Source organism: Chionomys nivalis, chromosome 3 (genome assembly GCF_950005125.1).
Source record: "Chionomys nivalis chromosome 3, mChiNiv1.1, whole genome shotgun sequence".
NCBI lineage: Eukaryota > Metazoa > Chordata > Mammalia > Rodentia > Cricetidae > Chionomys > Chionomys nivalis.
The window spans coordinates 116,136,063-116,154,880 of NC_080088.1; the positions used below are offsets into that span (position 1 = coordinate 116,136,063).

Sequence of the window (18,818 nt, forward strand, 5' to 3'; positions counted from 1 at the left end):
GGTATGGTGGACCCTTGTAATCTCAGCACTTGGAAAGCTGAGGCAGGAGGATTGCCTCAAAATAGAAGGCTGAGTGACATGGTGTGCCCAACAACAATACACATTCATTTAATACATAAGGGGTGGCGACTAGGTGTGTGGTCCTGGGGATAACAACAGGAAGTTGGGGTCAACAGGATAAACACCTTCTGTTTACAGATTCCAAGGCATTTCTCTCTAGGAAGCCCCATGGGGGTGGGGAGCTTTTCAAAACAGAACCAGCGATTTTTATTTCAAATTTAGCTTTTCCCCATATTTTACTTCAGTTTTGGGGTGCTGGGATGGAAGGTGCTGGCGCTATATGACTGAGTGCCATCATCAGCCCTCCCAATATTTTTTTATAAGGGCTGGAAGAGCGGAAGCTGAGGGACGCCCACCTCCCGGAGCCCACAACGGAGATTCTACGGCGCTGACTACATCCTTGTTTTGAACGCGGAGTTTCTTCTCCCAGAGCTGTTTCAAGGGCAGATATCCTCCAGAGGGCCCAGCAGTGGCGGTGTCCACCAGATCACAGAAATGGGACGCCAGAAAGCTGATCCCGGAAATGTGCTTCGGGGATCTGCCAGGATGGGAGGGTGGGGAAAGTAAAAGGAACGTGCGTGGGAGCACCTGAAAACAAAACTCTCACTTCCCGTGTGGTCGCGACCTTAGTTCATTCGAGAACCAGAGTCTCGTGGTTGCTTTTGGCCGGACGGTCGAGGGATCGTCTTTCCCTGGGCTCTGAGCGATGGCGGCGCTGTGGTCCGCCCCTGCACCCGAGAACCCAGATGACAAGCGCGATAAAGCTGCAGGGCTGGGACGGCGCCCGGTGCCCCGCAGCCCGCGCGCAGTTCACAGGCCGGGAGCGCGTCCCGCACTGGCGGGTCGGAGCTCGGGGCCGCCTCCTTCCAGGCCTCGAGGGACTGGGATCGTCGTACAAGGCCCTCCTCCCGGCCAAGGTGGAGGAAGTTGCCGGAGAGGCGGGAGGGGGCCCGCGCCTGTTGTTTTCCGCCAGCCGGGCGGGGCGCGTGCCCCAGAGGCGATCGCCCGGGCTCGGCCGCAGCATCCTAGTTGGGGAGCCCCTTGCAGCGGGGCCGGGAGCCCCAAGAACCCCGCGCACTCAGAGCCCCTCGCTTCCCAGGCCGTAGATCTCTGGCGCAATGGCCGGGCTATGCGTCCTGCTGTGCCTCGGGGCGCTTCTGGCCGGTCAGGGCTCCGCAGGTAAGGGACCCGCCAACCCCAGCATGGGGACCCGAAAGCTCCGCGATCATGTGCGGCAGGGCCCACCGAGGGGCACGTGGAGGGGAAAGTGGTGGTTTTATTTATTTATTTTTTCCCTTTCCCTTTCGTTCCTGACTCTGCCCGCGGCGCCGGCGCACCCCAGTGTAAGCTTCCATTGGTGTCCGGCTCCCCGCCTCTCCCAGGTTGACCTGGGCTTACACCTGTAATGTGTGGAGTTGTTTCCCTACACCCTCCTCATTGAGTGAATCTACCTGTGCGGACCCGTGCGTTCCAAGCCGTTGTTTCCCTACACCCTCCTCATTGAGTGAATCTACCTGTGCGGACCCGTGCGTTCCAAGCCGCGCCGTCCTTCTCTTCTGTTCTTTTTTCTGTTTTCTTTTTGCTTTTTCTTTGAAATCATTTCAGGCTTGACCAGAATTTCCTAATATACCTCATTTACCCCGTGCTGTTGGCAAAAAAACAAAAACAAAAACCAACAACAACCAAAAACAAAACAAAAAAAAGCCGCGCGGGTCGGGGGGAGGATTGCTTAGTAAACTATGTAGACGGTTGGGAAAGGATGTTTGAGTTTTAACTCGCCAGCGAATTCTTGTCAGCTGTGTTCAGAAATGTTTGGCGGGGAATGTGGGGGGCAGGCAAACGAAGCCAAGGGGTGAGTAATTCCCCAAGATGCTTGGGAAATGCTATTTTTTGTGCATGTCCCGGGTCCACCCCATCCTCTTGCTATCCTTGTAGTAATAGGTACGCTATTATACCTGAGCTCCCTAGCAGTAAGCGGCAGAAGTTCCTAATTATGATGCCCTTTCGATGTACTTATTTACATTTGCTTTTAATTGTCATATAAAATCAGCAACATTGTCCGGAACCTATGTTTCTGGTATGTATGGAAAACTCTAAAGGTTTCACAGCACAGGGTCGGCTCACCTGGGACTGGGCAGTTAGGCACCTTCTGCGCTATTTAGGACATACGACCCCAGATTGGTTACACTTTCTCTTGCTGTGTTATCCCCTTATGGTCATGGATTTCGTTTTCTTTTTCTTTATTTCTTTTGTCATTTTCTATGGGTGATGCATATGTTCTAGGTAGCCACACCACCAGCTCCAGTTATGGTCAGTTCCTGATGGCTTTTCTGGACATTAGGGGTCACTGTCAATCTTCTGTCCTGGTGCTGGAAGGAGCCTGAATGTTCATTCATACTGGCATGAAGTTGCTTTCAGAGTGACTGGTCGCTTCTTCCCACTTGGAGACCTCCCTCTGCGGCTAAGTCCTCTTAACATGCTTAGTTGTGGTCTCACTGGATAGTTCTGGTTGGTCTCAGATTTGTCTTCCTCTCACCCCAGTGGAGTGCCAGGATTCTAGGCATGTGCCACCACCCCCGACTTTCTGCTCAATAATTGCTGTGCCCAGATCATCAGGCTGACTTTACCTATGTGTGTCTGGGACGCCCAGGGGTTGTGCCTGCTTCAGTCGTTTCTTTTTCAAGTTGAGAGGTGGGACAGGTGTCTTCCTTCTGACTCTCTCCTACATATGACATTGAAGCTTCAGCTTGTCACCTGGAGGGTTCCTGGGAAAAGATGAGTGTTTGGGTATGCCTCTGGCTGTGTAAATGAGGATAGCATCAAGATGAGCATGGGGCTGGAGGAATAGCCTGGTAGTGGAGTCTTGCTCATCTCTCTCCCTTCTTTGTTGCATAATGTGAATTTAAGGTAACCCCCACCACCACCAACAAAGCGTCTGCAGCCATGAATGTTGCTGAGCAGCGCAAGCATTCATTACTTTGATTTTTAGTTTTTTTATTTCATTTTATTTTTCTGTGTGTGGGGGTATGTGTGTTCCATGGCATGTGTGGAGGTCAGAGGACAACTTTGGGGGGCAGTTCTCGCCTTCTACTGTGTGGGTTCCTGGAATGAGGTTTGATGTTGAGTACCTTTACCCACTGAGTCCCCTAACCAGCACTGCTGATACTACTACTCTGTCCAAAGTGTGCGACCCAAGTAAATCCTTCTGACCTAGAGCACTCCCAACCGTGACTGTCCTGCATCTCTGTGGACACGTGTGGAGCCCGGAGCGTCAACAGGGTAATGAGGATGTGTGTGACCAGCACATGTGTGGAACTGATGTATCTTCTGGAGCCTCCCACTCCTTGTCCGTGACAGACATCACCAGTCGATGACTCTTCAGCCGCATCACTGATTAGATGATTTCTAAGGCCATATTTAGCTTCAGGTGTTACAGGCAGTGGAGTGGGCAGAGCCAGGGGAAAACCAGCCAGGCTAACGTCTTTCTTGGAGAAGACAGGAGCTCCGGTGTCGAGGTTAAAATTGTATGAAGGCTGTTCCAGGCTAACAGTCCCTTATTCCTTGGCTGAGGACTACGAAGGGGCACTGTTGGTCTGATATAACTCTACAGTGCATCTTTCCATGATGGAAGTCACCATGTGAGAGCCTTGGTTGGTAGCCTAGTAATTTGAAAATGATGTGCTCTCTCTCGCTCTCTCGCTCTCTCTCTCTCTCTCTCTCTCTCTTTCTCTCTCTCTCTCACACACACACACACACACACACACACAAACACACACACACACCCTCCCTTTTGAGTCAGGGTCTTTTCAAAGCTCAGGCTGGTTTTGAACTTGATCTTCCTGCCTCAGCAGGATTGCAGGCTATAACAGAGTGTTGACTTGTAAATTATCACTCTCAAGTGTTTCTTGCTGTTTGAGAGTGTCTAGCATCAGCTGATTCTCTGCCTCACAGACACTGGTCTACACCCCCCCCCCCCCCGAAAGTCTTTCGGAGTGCTGCAACCAGGATGGACAGACTCGGGGACTTCTTTTTTAATATTTATTTAATTTTATTTTATGTGCATTTGGTGTGAAGGTGTCAGATTTCCCTGGAACCGGTGTTACAGACAGTTGTGAGCTGTCTTGTGGGTGCTGGGAATTGAACCGTCATCCTCTGGGAGAGCAGCCAGTGCTCTTAACCACTAAGCCATCTCTCCAGCCCATCTCAGGGCCTCTTGTGGCCTGGTCCAACTTCAGTCTTTTGAAAGGAGCCTTTTCTTATCCCAGGAGGGACAGCAGCTCAGATACCCATGGCGAGGTCGCCAAGAAGGAGGTAGCAGTTCTTCTTTTTTTAATAACAGTTTTATTAAGATATAATTGACATACCATAAAATCTACCCTTGGGCTGGGAATGTAGTTCAGTTGGTAGAGTGCTTGTCTAATGTGGGAGAAACTCTGGATCCCAGCTCCCCATGAAACCCAGCATGGTAGTGGCGCGTGTCTGGGGAAGCGGATGCAAGAGGGTCCTGATTTTGTGGTTATCCTAAGCTATGCAGGAGGTCAAGGCAGCTTGGACTGCTTGAGGCCCTGTCATAATAAAGTATAATACAGAACAAAATAAAAACCACTCTGTTGGCCCAGCGACGTAACTCAGTGGGCAGAAAGCTTGCTGAAGAGGTGACATGAGTTCCCTCCTGGGCACCCTCCCCGCTGTGGTAGAAGGAGAGAACACACCCCTGAAAGTTGTCCTCTGACCCCCGCCCCCCGTACTGGATGATATGGGGCACAGCAACTGCCCCTGCCCGTCATTAGTTACCTCCAGGACATTTTTAATCAGCCCAGCAGGTTCTTCCCAAATTCCTGTCCCTGTGGCCTCTCTAGAATGGGGTGTTGATTGTGGAAAGTGCTAGAATAGTCTCAGTAAAAATGGACTGCATTTGCTGGACAGTGGTGGCACACACCTTCAATCCCAGCATTTGGGAGGCAGAGGCAGGTGGATCTCTGAGTTTGAGGCCAGCCTGGTCTACAGAGAAAGTTCCAGGACAGGAGAAGGAGCTGTGGGCAGGCCTGCTTTTTGTCCTGCCCGGCTCCCACACGGCTAGCTTTATACCTGAAAGAACAACACACAAACTATATTCATATAAACCCTGCCTGGCCCATTATATCTAGCCTCTTCTTGGCTAACTCTCATATCTTGCTTAACCCATTTCTAACAATCTGTGTAGCACCACGAGGTGGTGTCTTACTGGGAAAGATTCAGCATGTCTGACCTGCGTCCATCTTGGGCTGGAGCTTCATCGCATCTGCCCTGGAGAGGAACTGCATGGCATTTGAGCTCACTTCCTTTCTTCCTAGCATTCTGTTCTGTCTCCTCCACCCACCTAAGGCTGGCCTATCAAATGGGCCAAGGCGGTTTCTTTATTAACCAATGAAATCAACAGATTGACATATGACCTTCCCACATCATAGGACAGCCAGGGCTACATAGAGAAACCATTTCTCAAGAAAAAACACCAAAAATACACAATTAATTAATTAATTAATTGGACTGCATTTGTTCCTTGTTCCGCACTGTCTTAACTCCCTGATCAGCTGTCACTTGCCCTTCAGCCTTGAGCAGGCGTTGGAATCCTCCACAGAAGGCTGGCCTCTCCTGGTTCTGATTGAGATGGTTTCGGGGTGCTGACAATTTGTCTTTCTGACAAAGCTGTCACTCCGGGTTCAAGCATTTTCTCACTCCCCCCCCCAACCGTGTTTCCTTGAGTCAGGGTCTCACTGTGTAGCCCCCACTAACACCTAACATTTGACCTTCCTGCGTCTGCCTCTGAGTGTTGAGACCCCATATGACTGTCCTCACATCTGGCTTTGGTCTTTCTGGGCATTTGAATTTGCTGTTCCCTCTGCCTGGGACTCTGGCTCCTTCTGCATCCATCCCGTGCCTACTTGTCCATCAGGTCCCGCTCTGCTTCCTAAAGGAAGTCTTACCTGGCACATCCCTAGCTGCCTTGGGAGCCCTTCCTGTCTCCCTGCCCCTCACCTCTACCCGCCTTGCCAGTTGTGTGTTGAAATAGAAACGGCAGGGCTGCGTCCCCGGTACCCGGCTGCCCGCATGGCTTACTTATGCCCCGAAATAATTACACGGAAACTGTATTCTTTTAATCACTGCCTGGCCCATTAGTTCCAACCTCTTATTGGTTAGCTCTTACATATTGATCTAACCCATTTCTAATATTCTGTGTAGTACCATGAGCTGGTGGCTTACCAGGGAGATCTTAACCTGCGTCTGTCTGGAGTGGGAGAATCATGGCGACTCCCCACTCGGCTTCTTTTTCCCAGCATTTTCTTCTGTTTACTCCACCCACCTAAGGGCTGGCCTATAAATGGGCTAAGGCAGTTTTCTTTATTAGTTAACCAATGAAAGCAACAGATAAAATACAAGAACCACCTCCATCATTTTTGCAGTAAGGCGATGCTTACTGCTCAGTACCGCTGGTGTGATTGGGTAGGCAGTTCTGCTGATCTGGCCTGGGTCCTCACATGTGAGGATGATATGCCCAAAGGCTGATCTAGGCACTTGCAGCTGGAAGCTCTGAGCCTCTTGGCTCTGCCCCATGTAGGGGTCATGCTCACATTGCTGCTGGAGCTACCCCTGTCCTCGTGGACGGCAGAGCAGCAGAGGATGAGAAAGGGTCCCTCTGAGGTTGTGGTGTCCCCCACCCCCATGGGTTTCATTTCTGTTACTGGGTAAAGTACCGGATATAATCAGCTGAAAGGGTGGGAAGAATTTGATTTGTCTCACAGTTCCCGAGGGGTGCAGTCCATCATGACAGAGATGGCTTGGCGGCAGGAGCTTCAGGCCATCCCCTTTCAGGGGCCTCCATCCAGAAGCAGAGAGAAAACAGAAACCCTGATGTTGCCAGGTTCAGTAACCCTCAGAGCCCACCGCCAGGGACTTATTCCTCCAGCGCAGCTCCACCCCCTGAAGGGTCCAAACAGTGCCACCAGCTGGGGCCATGAGACTGGGGGACATTTTACATTCGAACCACAACACCGCTGCTGAACATGTTTAATAAAATAGCTGGAGATTTGGCTCTGGGTTTGTTATGCCCAAGTTCCTGTCCCCAAATGGATTTAGGGAGCCGGATTTACAATACAAATTACATGAGGGTTTTTAATATTCAAACTCAGGTTTGGACCAACACCTTTCCAGCACCCCAGTATGGGGGGGGGGAGTGCAGAAAATGTGGCAGGGAGCCCTGGGAGGGTAGAACTTTTAAAGGAGAAATACATCAGGGGAGTTCATGTCCTGTCGTCTTGGGACTGGGTAAGGAGGGCATAGGGTAAGGTAGTTTCTGAAATCATTTGCCAGTTTTTGGACGTGAAAACCTAACAAAGCGCCATACATTACTGACAAGGTATCTTTAAGGACAGGAATGCCTCTTAGGAGCATCTGAACCTCCTTACATTTTATGGCCCTGCTCCATAGCTCCTTAATTGGCTACTTTTAAAGGTGTCTTTTCAAATTTCTGTTATTGCTGCATAGTTCTGAAGCTGAGATCTGTGTGCCGCCTCCCAGCACTGTATGACATGTGGGACAGCGTGTAATCCCAGCATTTGGGAGGTGGGGACAGAAGTTCAAGGTCCGTGCTTGAGTAGTGTTCTGTAGAGCTCAGGGCCAGTCTGGGCTGCGTGAGACCCCACCTCACACGTGTGCTCACGCATGTGAGCTCAGGGCCAGTCTGGGCTGCGTGAGACCCCACCTCACACGTGTGCGCACGCGTGTGAGCTCAGGGCCAGTCTGGGCTGCATGAGACCCCACCTCACACGTGTGCTCACGCATGTGAGCTCAGGGTCAGTCTGGGCTGCATGAGACCCCACCTCACACGTGTGCTCACGCATGTGAGCTCAGGGCCAGTCTGGGCTGCGTGAGACTCCACCTCACACGTGTGCTCACGCATGTGAGCACCACATGCTATTAAAGAAGAAAATCCTACTGTTTTCAAAGGGTTGTTGCCCATCAGCCAGAAAAGGTATTAACAGCTTAACCTTCCCTTACAGACCTAGGTGCTGTGGCCATCGTTGAGGTTCATGAGAACGTCACTCTACACTGTGGCAACGTGACAGGACCCAGGGGCCCCGTGACCTGGTACCGGAACGACTCAGAGCCCGTCTTCCTGCTGTCCTCCAATTCTAGCCACCCTCCAGCCTCACCACGCTTCTCTCTAGAGGACGCAGTTGCCCTGCATGTGGAGGCACTGAGCCTGGAGGATGACGGCAATTACACCTGCCAGGAGGTTCTGAATGAGACCCGCTGGTTCCCTGTGTGGCTGCGGGTGGCCAGTAAGTGGGACTGGAAGGGACGGGCTTGGGGAACAGTGAGAGCCTGGGGAAGAGGTCACTGTCAGCGTGGGCTTTGTCGTCGATAGTTCAGGGCCGTGGTGGAGTTCTGCTGCGCCCGCCCGATGCACTGATAAGGTAAACTGGCCGCAGTTGACTCGACCTTGGCCATGCGCTTGGGATCTGCTACTTACAAAGGTGACCGGTTTCCCGTGGGAAAAATGCATCCCAAGGTCCTAGCAATCAGCGCATCCAGGCCTTTTCTTCCTACCTCCCTCTAATCTCGCATCCTCCCTCCCCATTTTTCTTTTTGGAGGCGGAGGGTTGTGGAGATAGACAGGTTCTCACTGTGCAGATTAGGCTGGCCTTGTATTCACAGAGATCTGCCTGCCTCTTTCCTTTATGAGACAGTCTTGTTAAGTAGCCCCAGCTGGCTTAGGAGTAGAATGCTTACTTAGCAAGGGTAAGAACATGGGTTTTGCCGGGCGATGGTGGCTCACGCCTTTAATCCCAGCACTCGGGAGGCAGAGGCAGGCGGATCTCTGTGAGTTCGAGACCAGCCTGGTCTACAGAGCTAGTTCCAGGACAGGCTCCAAAGCCACAGAGAAACCCTGTCTCGAAAAAAAAAAAAAAAAGAACATGGGTTTTGATCTTTTATCCAAAAAAGGGGAAGGAGGGAGAAGTGGGAGAGAGGGAAAGAAAAATGAACTTACTTATGGGTGATCCTAGCACTCTGGAGGGAGAGGCGGGACTATCGTCAATTCTAGGTTATCCTTGACTGCATAGCAAAGTGGAGGCCAGCCTGTGCTACTTGAGACTCCAGTCTCGGAAAACAACAAACAAAACAAACAACAACAACAAACAAAAAACCCCACAAAACAACAGCAACAATAAAATCCCCTGCAGCAATCCCCCTGCCTGTCTTCCCAGCGCTCGGGTCACAGTTTCTGTCTGGGTGTTTGAATGAGACTCGGCAAGAGTCAGGCCCTGGGTTTTCTTTATCATTCACTTTGGTAAGTTGGTCACGTTTGTGTGTTTGTGTGTGTGCGCCATCTTAAGGAGAAACATTTGCTAATATTCTAACGTGGCCTTGGGGACCAGGGAGGAAAAATCCCAAGCTGTTCCAGGCTGTTCCAGGTTCTTATCTGTAGGTGACCTTGGTTATCCAGGACGCGTGCCAAGGGGGCGAGTGTGCCTCTGTCCAGCTGTGTCTAGGTTGGGAGGTTTCTGTCACCAGTGTCCCCTGTGCCCCAGTGGGAGTCGGTTTTCTGTAGGCTATGGTGGGAGGGATTTAGCCTGCCTGGTGTGGGCACCACAGGAGGCTGTCACCCAGCACTCCTACCCAGAGTATGTAGTGCTGTGTCCTGCTAAGGGTGAGGCTAAGACTGGGCACGTGGCTCAGTGCGTGGGGTTCTTAGTTCACATACATGAAGCCCTGGGTTCTCCCCCAAACCACAGAAAAGCTAGGTGTGGTGATCGCTGCACTCAGGAGGGAGAAGGTCAGATTCGACACTCAAGGGTTTCCTTGGCTAGGGAGTTCATAGCTAGCCCTGCCTTTGAAAAATAAAAATGAATGGGGCTGGAGACATAAACCAGCCACTGAGAGCATTGTTTGCTCTTGGAGGGGACTCGGGCTTGGCTCCCAGCACCTGCATGGTGGCTAAGAACCGTTTGTAACTCCAGTTCCAGGTGACCTGATAACTGCATTAGGCATGCACCAGGCACACCTACACACATGCAGAAAAACCGCCATACACGTCAAATAAAAACAAACAAATATTGAAGTGAATAAGGTCAGATGAAGAGTGGGGCCATAGTCGTCTGAGCACTCTTGTTACTCTGATCCGAGGGGTCCAGAAGTCCTTTAGCAATGTTCCAGGGCTGTTGAAGCTGTTAACTTAATGTCCTCATTCGCTCCTGGCTCCACATGGACGCGGGATGGGGTGGGCCAGCTGAGTGCTTGCTCTCTGTAAGGCTGGAAGGGTGGTGAAGGTGGCTCAGATTTCAACTAGTCCTGCAGCCTTGGTACTTCTTGCACAGGGTTTTCTCAGTACCAGCATTTGGGAAGCTGAGTCCTGCAGCCGAGTGAGGAGGCCGAAGACCAGCCCATGGAAAACTCAAGTCAGTTCAGGGTACACTGGGCAAGGCTCACCCTGGGTCTAGTTTTCTCAAGCCGAGCGAGCAGTTGCAATGGTTCATTGGAACTGATAGGCAGGAGGACAATGAGGAAACAGGCTTGTATCAACTGCCAGTCCCCCTTGGCAGTCGGCTGGGGCTGGGGGCTAGGTCATGGTCTTAGCAGCCTGTATATCTTGCCTTGCAGTCTTAGTGAACTTCCTTTAAAGGATGCCTCAGGAACGGTCCATGCTCCCCGAACTGAGTGTCTGTTACTACAGTCCTGCTTGTTGACGAGTGCCGAGAGGCAGTAGTGGTCCCCTCATGCTCAAGGTTTAACATGGGTGTCTTGGGGTTTCTTTTGTTTTTTTTTTTGTTTTTCGTTTTTTTTTTTGTTTTGTTTTTGTTTGTCGAGACAGGGTTTCTCTGTGGCTTTGGAGCCTGTCCTGGAACTAGCTCTGTAGACCAGGCTGGTCTCGAACTCACAGAGATCCGCCTGCCTCTGCCTCCCAAGTGCTGGGATTAAAGGCGTGCGCCACCACCGCCCGGCTGTCTTGGGGTTTCTACTGCTGTGAAGAGACACCATGACAACTCTTAGAAGTCACCATTTCATTGGGTGACTTACAGTTCAAAGGTTTAGTCCATTGTCGTCACAATGGGACAGGGCAGTGTGCAAGCAGGCATGGTGCTGGAGATGCTGAGAGTTCTGCCTCTGGAGCCACAGGCAACAGGAAGTGAACGGGGACATTGGCTGTATCTGGAGCATGGGAGACCTCAAAGCTGGCTCCCACAGTGACACTTCCCAACAAGTCCACACTACTCCAACAAGGCCACTTCGCCTAATAGTGCCATTCCCGATATCTTATGGGGGCCATTTGCATTCAGACTACTACCACACTTGGGTATGAAGCACACACAGGTGCTTAGAAGAAGCCGTAGGGAGAGATTGGGCTTTGGACTTAGGATTCATTCCCTGGGGTCTGGGATGAAAGCTGGCTGACTGCCACATCAGTGAAAGTAGTATTTAAGGAACTTGGGTGTGGTGTCACAGGTCCATAATTTTAGCAGGGGGATCAAAAGTTCAAGGTCATCCTTGGCTAGGATGCTAGTTTGGGGCCAGCCTGGGCTACCTGAGAAAACCAACACAAGCAACAACAACAAAAGCATGGTGTAAGGGTTGGGGTGTGGCTCAGTGGTGAACTGCTTGCCTAGCCTCACTAGGTGAGACCCTGCATCAAAAAAAAACCAAAAGATTAGCCGGGCGGTGGTGGCTCACGCCAGTAATCCCAACACTTGGGAGGCAGAGGCAGGCGGATCTCTGTGAGTTCGAGGCCAGCCTGGTCTACAAGAGCTAGTTCCAGGACAGGAACCAAAAACTACGGAGAAACCCTGTCTAAAAAAAGATTATGTATACATGTGTATGCCATAAAGAAAAAAAAAGGATGTCTGTGGAGACCAGAAGAAGGCTTCAGAGCCAGGGAGCTGGTCCTTTCAGGCAGCTGTGAGCCATCTGTCTTGGGTGCTGAGAACAATACTCAGGTCCTCTACAAGGGCAGCTACTGCCTCTAATCTTTGAGCTGTCTCTCCAGGGCTGGTTTTTCCTTTAATATTTTAAAAATATATTTTATTTATTTTTTTACTTCTTTTTTTTGGGGGGGGGGTGGCAGGTTTCAAGACATGGTTTCTCTGTAGCTCTTGCTGTCCTGGAACTCACTGTAGACCAGGCTGGCCTCAATCAACTCAAAGAGATCAACCTGCCTCTGCCTCCTGAGTGCTGGGAGTAAAGATGTGTGCCACCACTGCCTGGCTGTGCTTTTTACATTTTTAATTTAATGTGTGTGTGTGTGTGTGTGTGTGTGTGAGAGAGAGAGAGAGAGAGAGAGAGAGAGAGAGAGAGAGAGAGAGAGAGAGAGAGAGAGAGAGCGCTCACATGTGCCGGGGTGTTTGTGTGGAGGTCAGAGGACAACTTGGGGCCAGTTTCCTCCTTCCAGTCTGTGGGTCTGGATATCAAACTCAGATTGGAAGACTTGACGGCAAGCATCTTTTCTTGCTTGCACTTTTTAAATGTTGATTTATTTATTTGTGCATGGCAGTGTGGGTCTATACCTGTTAGGGGCTAGACGACAGCTCAGGATTCTGTTCTCTACTTCCCTGTATTGGTCAGGGTCGCTTTGAGGTGTCCATCTGCACTGTACGACTCTCGCTTCCCAGAGTTTCTCTGGCTTCTGCCTCCCATCTCAGCACAGGAACACTGGGAGGCTCACACCACCACATCCACCTCGTACAGGGATTCCGGGAATCGGACTCCAGAATTCAGGTCTGCACAGCTAGTGCCTTTGTGTGCTGAGCCATCTCCCGCCCTGTATGATCCTCCCGCCTGACTCCTGTCCAGGGATTCTCGGCAGCAAATTCTACGTCTTGTTCATTATCCGGCTCAAAAGCCCTTCCCAGCTACTTTCTTGGGATGCACTCTGTCCAGGCCAAGCCACCAGGACTTGGGAGACCAGGGGTGTGAGATAGCCAGTCCTTGGTGTTGGTCACCAGTACCCCAGTACTCCAGCTGAACCCTGTTTAGTTGGAAGGATGCCAGGGGAAGACGCCCTAGGACCTGTTGGGTAGCATACCTGACGGACTAGCCAGCGTTGGCGAATGGAGCATTCAGGAACCTCCCAGGTCACCACCTAAGTCCCCAGATCTTTGAGGGGTGGGCAGTATGGTTTCCAAGGAGCCACCTGACAGGATGTTGTCCTGGTTCAGGTGTAGAAGAAAGCACATTTGTAATCCCAGCATCGGGAGGCTGAGGCAGGAGGAACTCAAGGTTGAGGGTACTTAGTGAGGTCCTGAGGAAAAGTACTTTCCACTGGAGGGCTGCATAGGAAAATCTTTGCATCCCACAGATGATTTTCTGTTTCCCACTGACCTATTTCTGAACTAAACTCCACAGCTGGAGATGAATGAATTCCTTTGCTGAAGCTTCAGCCTGCCTGGGCTGTTTCCTAAGAGAGAGCTCTCTGAGGAGAGGCCCGTGAGCAGCCACTGGGTGTGCCCATTAATGTCTTTTAATTGGCAAACTATGTTTCTTTTCTTCCCTTTTCTTTTTAATAATTTTTGTTTGTTTTTGAGCAGGGTCTCCTTATGTAGCCCTGCCTGGCCTACTACTCTCTATGTAGACTAGGCTGACCCTGAATTGACAGAGATCCACCTACTTCTGCCTCCTGAGGACTGGGATGAAAGGTTTCCCTCCCTCTCCCCCCTTCCTCCCCTTTCCTCCTTCCCACTCCATCACATTGATGGTGCTCAGCCATCGAACCCAGAACCTTGTAGCCACTAAGCACACAGTGCATTGCTTCCCCAGCAGGGAACTGTGCTCTTTTTTACCAAGGGGAGCTTGGCATCTTGGATGCACTGGGTACCACCTTGCAGGGCATTTTGGGGGTCAAGACAGTTCAAGGTAGGGTGCAAAGCCCTGAGTTTGATACCCAGTCCTGAAGAGAATAAATGAGAAGTTCAGAAATTAAAGTGAACTAAGATGAGGTCCACGCTACAAACCGTGCTGGGTGTTCCGTTATAGAAACTCTGCCCCTGCGTGGGGGATACTGTCATCACCTCCATTTCACAGAGGGGGAAACCGAGGCTAAACAAGGATGAGTAAGTTGCCTGAAGCTACACAGCTGGAGTTCAGTCAGGCCCGAAGCAATCGTTTCCTGTCAGTGTGGTGTGTATGTGTGTTGGGGCAGGGGGAACTGGAGGATTGGGGTGTTGACAAGACCAGCCTCAGGTTCGCGGATACTCTAGGGCAACTCCCAGGAGCTCCGCAGGGAGCTTTCTTAGAAAGCAGCCGCTCTTCAGGTCCAGCATGATTGAGGAGAAAGACCCAGAGCTTTCCGTGGGCTCTGGTCTACCCACACACAGGACAGTTCCAGCTTCCCTGAGGAGAGCCGGTGTCCCCTAAACCACTCACTGTGCTAGGCTGTGACCCGGTGAACCATGTGAACAGGTTTGGGGCATGGTGGAAACCGCCCTGACGGCTGGGTTTAGGTCATTTCGGGTCGGGACCTCTCAGTAGGGAAGCAGTTGAGCAGCTGTGGGCCCGATGTGATTTTTGTTGATGTTTGCTGCAAGTGCTCATAACCGCTAGTCCCTTGGCAGAAAGGTTTTTTGTTGTTTTTTGAAATTCAGTGTTAATAAATTTATTTTTAATTTATTTTATGTGTATGGGTGTTTTGCCTGTGGAGGTCAGAAGAGGGCACCAGATCTCCTGGAACTTGTGTTAAAGACAGTTAATGAGTGACCATGTGGGTCTGGGAATCCAGCTCAGGTGCTCCGGAAGAGAAGTCTGTAGGCTTCACTGTTGAACTGAGCTTTTTCTGTAGTCCCTCTTTTTTATTTTTGTTTTCTGGAGACAGGGCCTCATTATGTAGCACTGGCTGTCTTGGAATTCTCTGTGTAGACGTGGCTGGCCTGGAACTCACAGGTTGTATCTGCCTCCTGATTGGGGAATTTAAAGGTCTGCAGTGCTATGTCTGACAAGATTTATTTTGTGCGCACGCACAGGGGCTCAGAGGAGACTGAATCCTCTGGACCTGGCGTTGGGGAAAATTGTGAGCCGCTAGACACGGGTCCTGGGACTGTAACTTGGTTCCTCTGTAAGAGCGGCAAGCACTTACCCTCTGGGACGTCCCAGCTGCTTGCAGTGTTTCTACGTCAACACTTGGGAAGTGGAAGCGGGAGGATTGGAAGTTCTTCGAGGTAGGGCTGCGGTGTTGCTCAGTTGCTAGAGTTCGCCTAGCATCATGAAACCTGGGTTTGATGCCCAGCACCACATAAACCAGGCACAGTATCACCTGTGACCGCAGCACTGGGGAGGTGAAGACCGGGATCGGAAGTGCAGGGTCATCCCCAGCTACATAATTTGAGGCCAGCCTGGGCTACATGTCATAAAAGCAAACACAAAACCCCCCAAACAAATGGCAGGTCCTTTAAGGAAATTCTTCCCGATCCACAGTCAACGTCATATAGCTGTCCAAGATCAAACGAGTGGGGTCTGAGGACACTAGACTGTCTGTGCTGTCTGGTTCCATTAGAGGTGTTCACCTCAAACCCCACAGTATTGATCTATACCAGTCTTCCCCATCATTCCCAGGCGGCCCCGATCAGATTGTGGTGAACATCTCAGCCACGGGTGCCCTCCCCAATGGCACCTTGTATGCAGCCAAGGGCTCCCAGGTGGACTTCAGCTGCCACAGCGCCTCCCGGCCTCCGCCCGAGGTGGAGTGGTGCTTCCAGGCCCGCATCTCGGAGGTCTTCGGAAGGAACCTGACGGCCAACAGCTTCACGCTGCTGCAGATGTCCCAGAACCTCCAAGGCAACTACACCTGCTCGGCCACTAACGCGCTCAGCGGCAGACAGCGAAAGGTGACCACCGAGCTCCTGGTCTACTGTGCGTAAGCGGCACGCCCCTCCGTAACCCTGTCTGTGTCTTCTCTGAGCTTTCATATCGTTCCTTCCTGCCTTGCAGTTTCCTCCACACTATGGCTTGTAGTGCATTTTAGAGTCTCATTTCTTTTGGGGGGGCTGTATAACGCTCTAGTGCGTGTCCATGCTCAGATCCTAGCATGCTTCATTGCATGTTTCAACATGCATGCACATACCTGGACTGTCAGGTGAGGCCCATTGCTTCTGGGAGCTTGTTTTTGTTTTAAATTTTATTTGTTATTATGTATACAGTATTCTGCCTGCATGTATGCTGCAAGTCCGAAGAGGACACCAGATCTCGTTACAGATGGTGGTGAATCACCATATGGTTGCTGGGAATTGAACTCAGGACCTTTGGAAGAGCAGCCAATGCTCTTAATCTCTGAGCTGTCTCTGCAGCTCCTAGGAGCTTCTTCTTGTCTGAGATGTAGCAGAGTCCTCTAAGCCATAGAAGGAAACTAATATAGAGCTTTTTTAAATAGTGGGAAAAGTATTTAATGTTTCAAAATACATGAAAGCTGGTCATGGTGGCTCATGCCTGCCATCCTAGCACTCGGAAAGCTGAGGCAGGAGGACTGTCATGAGTCTCTGCAACAAAGTGACTGTCTTAGAAAAAAAATTGTTTTATTTTATTTTATTTTTTTTTTGGTTTTTCGAGACAGGGTTTCTCTGTAGCTTTGGAGCCTTTCCTGGAACTAGCTCTGTAGACCAGGCTGGTCTCGAACTCACAGAGATCCGCCTGCCTCTGCCTCCCAAGTGCTGGGATTAAAGGCGTGCGCCACCACCACCCGGCCTCAGAAAAAAAATTGTGCTGGGGATACAATTGTTGGTGAAGCGTCTACCACACGAGCATGAAAATGGAATTGAATCCTCAGCACCCACATAAAAAAGCAGGACATGGCAGCCTGTGCCTGCAATCCCAGTGCCGAGGAGGTAAAGATTGAGGACCACTGGGGCCCACTAGACAGCCAGCCTGGCCTGCTGGGCAAGTTCCAAGCCAGAGAAAGACCCTGCCTCAAAAAGTAAGGTGGTTAGCCGGGCGGTGGTGGCGCACGCCTTTAATCCCAGCACTCGGGAGGCAGAGGCAGGCGGATCTCTGTGAGTTCGAGACCAGCCTGGTCTACAAGAGCTAGTTCCAGGACAGGCTCCAAAACCACAGAGAAACCCTGTCTCGAAAAACCAAAAAAAAAAAAAAAAAAAAAAAATGTGGTTATTGTAAGGAACAACATCTAAGGTTGACCTCTGGTCTTCACATGTACCTGTACACATGTACAGGCACCCATGTGCATGCACACACGTGCACTCACCACACAAAAGGGCACAACTCATTGGCTTGAATGTGCTGTACAATTATCACCTTTAGCGGGTTCTGTGTTAGTCAGTTTTTCGGTACTTCATAAATGGCCCGACACAATAAGCTTATAAAGAAAAGAGGTTTCTTTTGCTTCGCAGATGTAAGGGGTTCCAGCCTGTGACTGTTTGGCCACACAGGGCATGTCATGAAGGAAGCACGTTGCAAAATGACTCATTCACTTCACAGCTTGGTGGAAGAAAGAGGCGGCTAGGGTTCCACACTCCCCTTTGAGGGCACACCCACAATGACTCTAAACCTCTCTCACTAAGGTCTCGTCCCTAGGAGGCCTGAGCCTCATTGGGCAGCTGTTCCTCCTCTACTCAGTTCTGAAAACCCTGATCCCTGGGTTTATCTGTTTTTCATACGCGTGTGCATCTGTGATGGCACATGCATGCCGCGTGGAAGTCCAAGGACGACTTGGAAGATTCTGCTCCTGTAGGAAGAGGCTTCTCGTTTGTTCCCTGCTGCTCAGACCTGAAATAATTACACAAAACTGTATTAATTAAAACACTGCTTGGCCAATCAATTAAGCATATTGCTAGCTAGCTGTTTTATATTTTACCAGAAGCTCGTGGTTTACCGGTAAAGTTCTGGGGCACGTATGTCTGTCTCCTCCAGTGGCTCCATGGTGTCTCACTGACTCCATCTTCTTTCTCCCAGCATTCAGTTTAGTTTTCCCACCTAGCTGAACTCTGCCCTATCACACAGGCCAAAGCCGCTTCTTTATTCATTAACCAATAAAAGCGACACATATACAGAAGGACCTCCTACATCATGTACCCTTCTGGTACCCACTTGGATTCCAGGGATCAAATCATTTCCTCAGGCTTAGCCACAAGCACCTTCACCTACTGGGCCATCTCACCAGCCCTTCCATCTACTGACTGTCCTTTTCTTTTTAGTTTGCCTGCATTTTTGTATTTGTACTGTGTGCCTGTCTGGTGCCCAGGAAGGCCAGAAGAGGGCGCTAGATCCCCTGAAATCGGAGTTACAGACAGTTGTAAACTGCCATGTGGACACTGGGAATCGAACTCTGGTCCTCTTCAAGAGCAGGCAATGCTCTTAATTACTGAGTCATTTCTCCAGCCATGTGACTGTTGTTCCCTTCATCTTTATCTCAGATGCCTTTGGTCCTAGTTAATTCCTAAACAATAGGATTGAACAAATTAATCTTTGTCTCCCGCCTTAATACAGGTATTTGGAATTTAAACAGTGTATTTATTTATTTACTTTTTTTTTTTTCTTTTAGACAGAGTCTTTCTACTTAGCCCTAGTTGGCCTGGAACTAGCTCTGTAGACCAGGCTGGTCTTGAATTCACAGAGATACACTTGTTTCTGCTGTTGAATGCAAGGATCAAGTATGTGCACTACCAGGACTGGCTCGTTATTTGTTAATATGTGTTTATGTGTGTGCACATGCTACCACACACATGTCAGGGTTAGAGAATAACCTGCAGGAGTCATTTTCTTTCCTCCACCACGTGGGTCCCAGAAATCTA

The 18,818-nt window shown here is 50.4% G+C and overlaps 1 protein-coding gene across 2 annotated transcripts in view; it reads left to right on the plus strand.

Annotated features, from left to right (window-relative positions):
- Nucleotides 1-846: 846 nt before the first annotated feature.
- Nucleotides 847-18,818, plus strand: part of Vsig10 (V-set and immunoglobulin domain containing 10) — a 32,530-nt gene continuing 14,558 nt past the window's right edge. Inside the window, exons 1-3 of one of the 2 annotated variants that reach the window (XM_057766052.1) lie at nucleotides 847-1,239; nucleotides 8,097-8,378; nucleotides 15,634-15,930. In XM_057766052.1, coding sequence (XP_057622035.1) covers nucleotides 1,179-1,239; nucleotides 8,097-8,378; nucleotides 15,634-15,930 — 640 coding nt within the window. In that variant the 5' untranslated portion in view covers nucleotides 847-1,178. The remainder of the gene's footprint in view (nucleotides 1,240-8,096; nucleotides 8,379-15,633; nucleotides 15,931-18,818) is intronic. The other variant, XM_057766053.1, reaches the window with a different exon arrangement.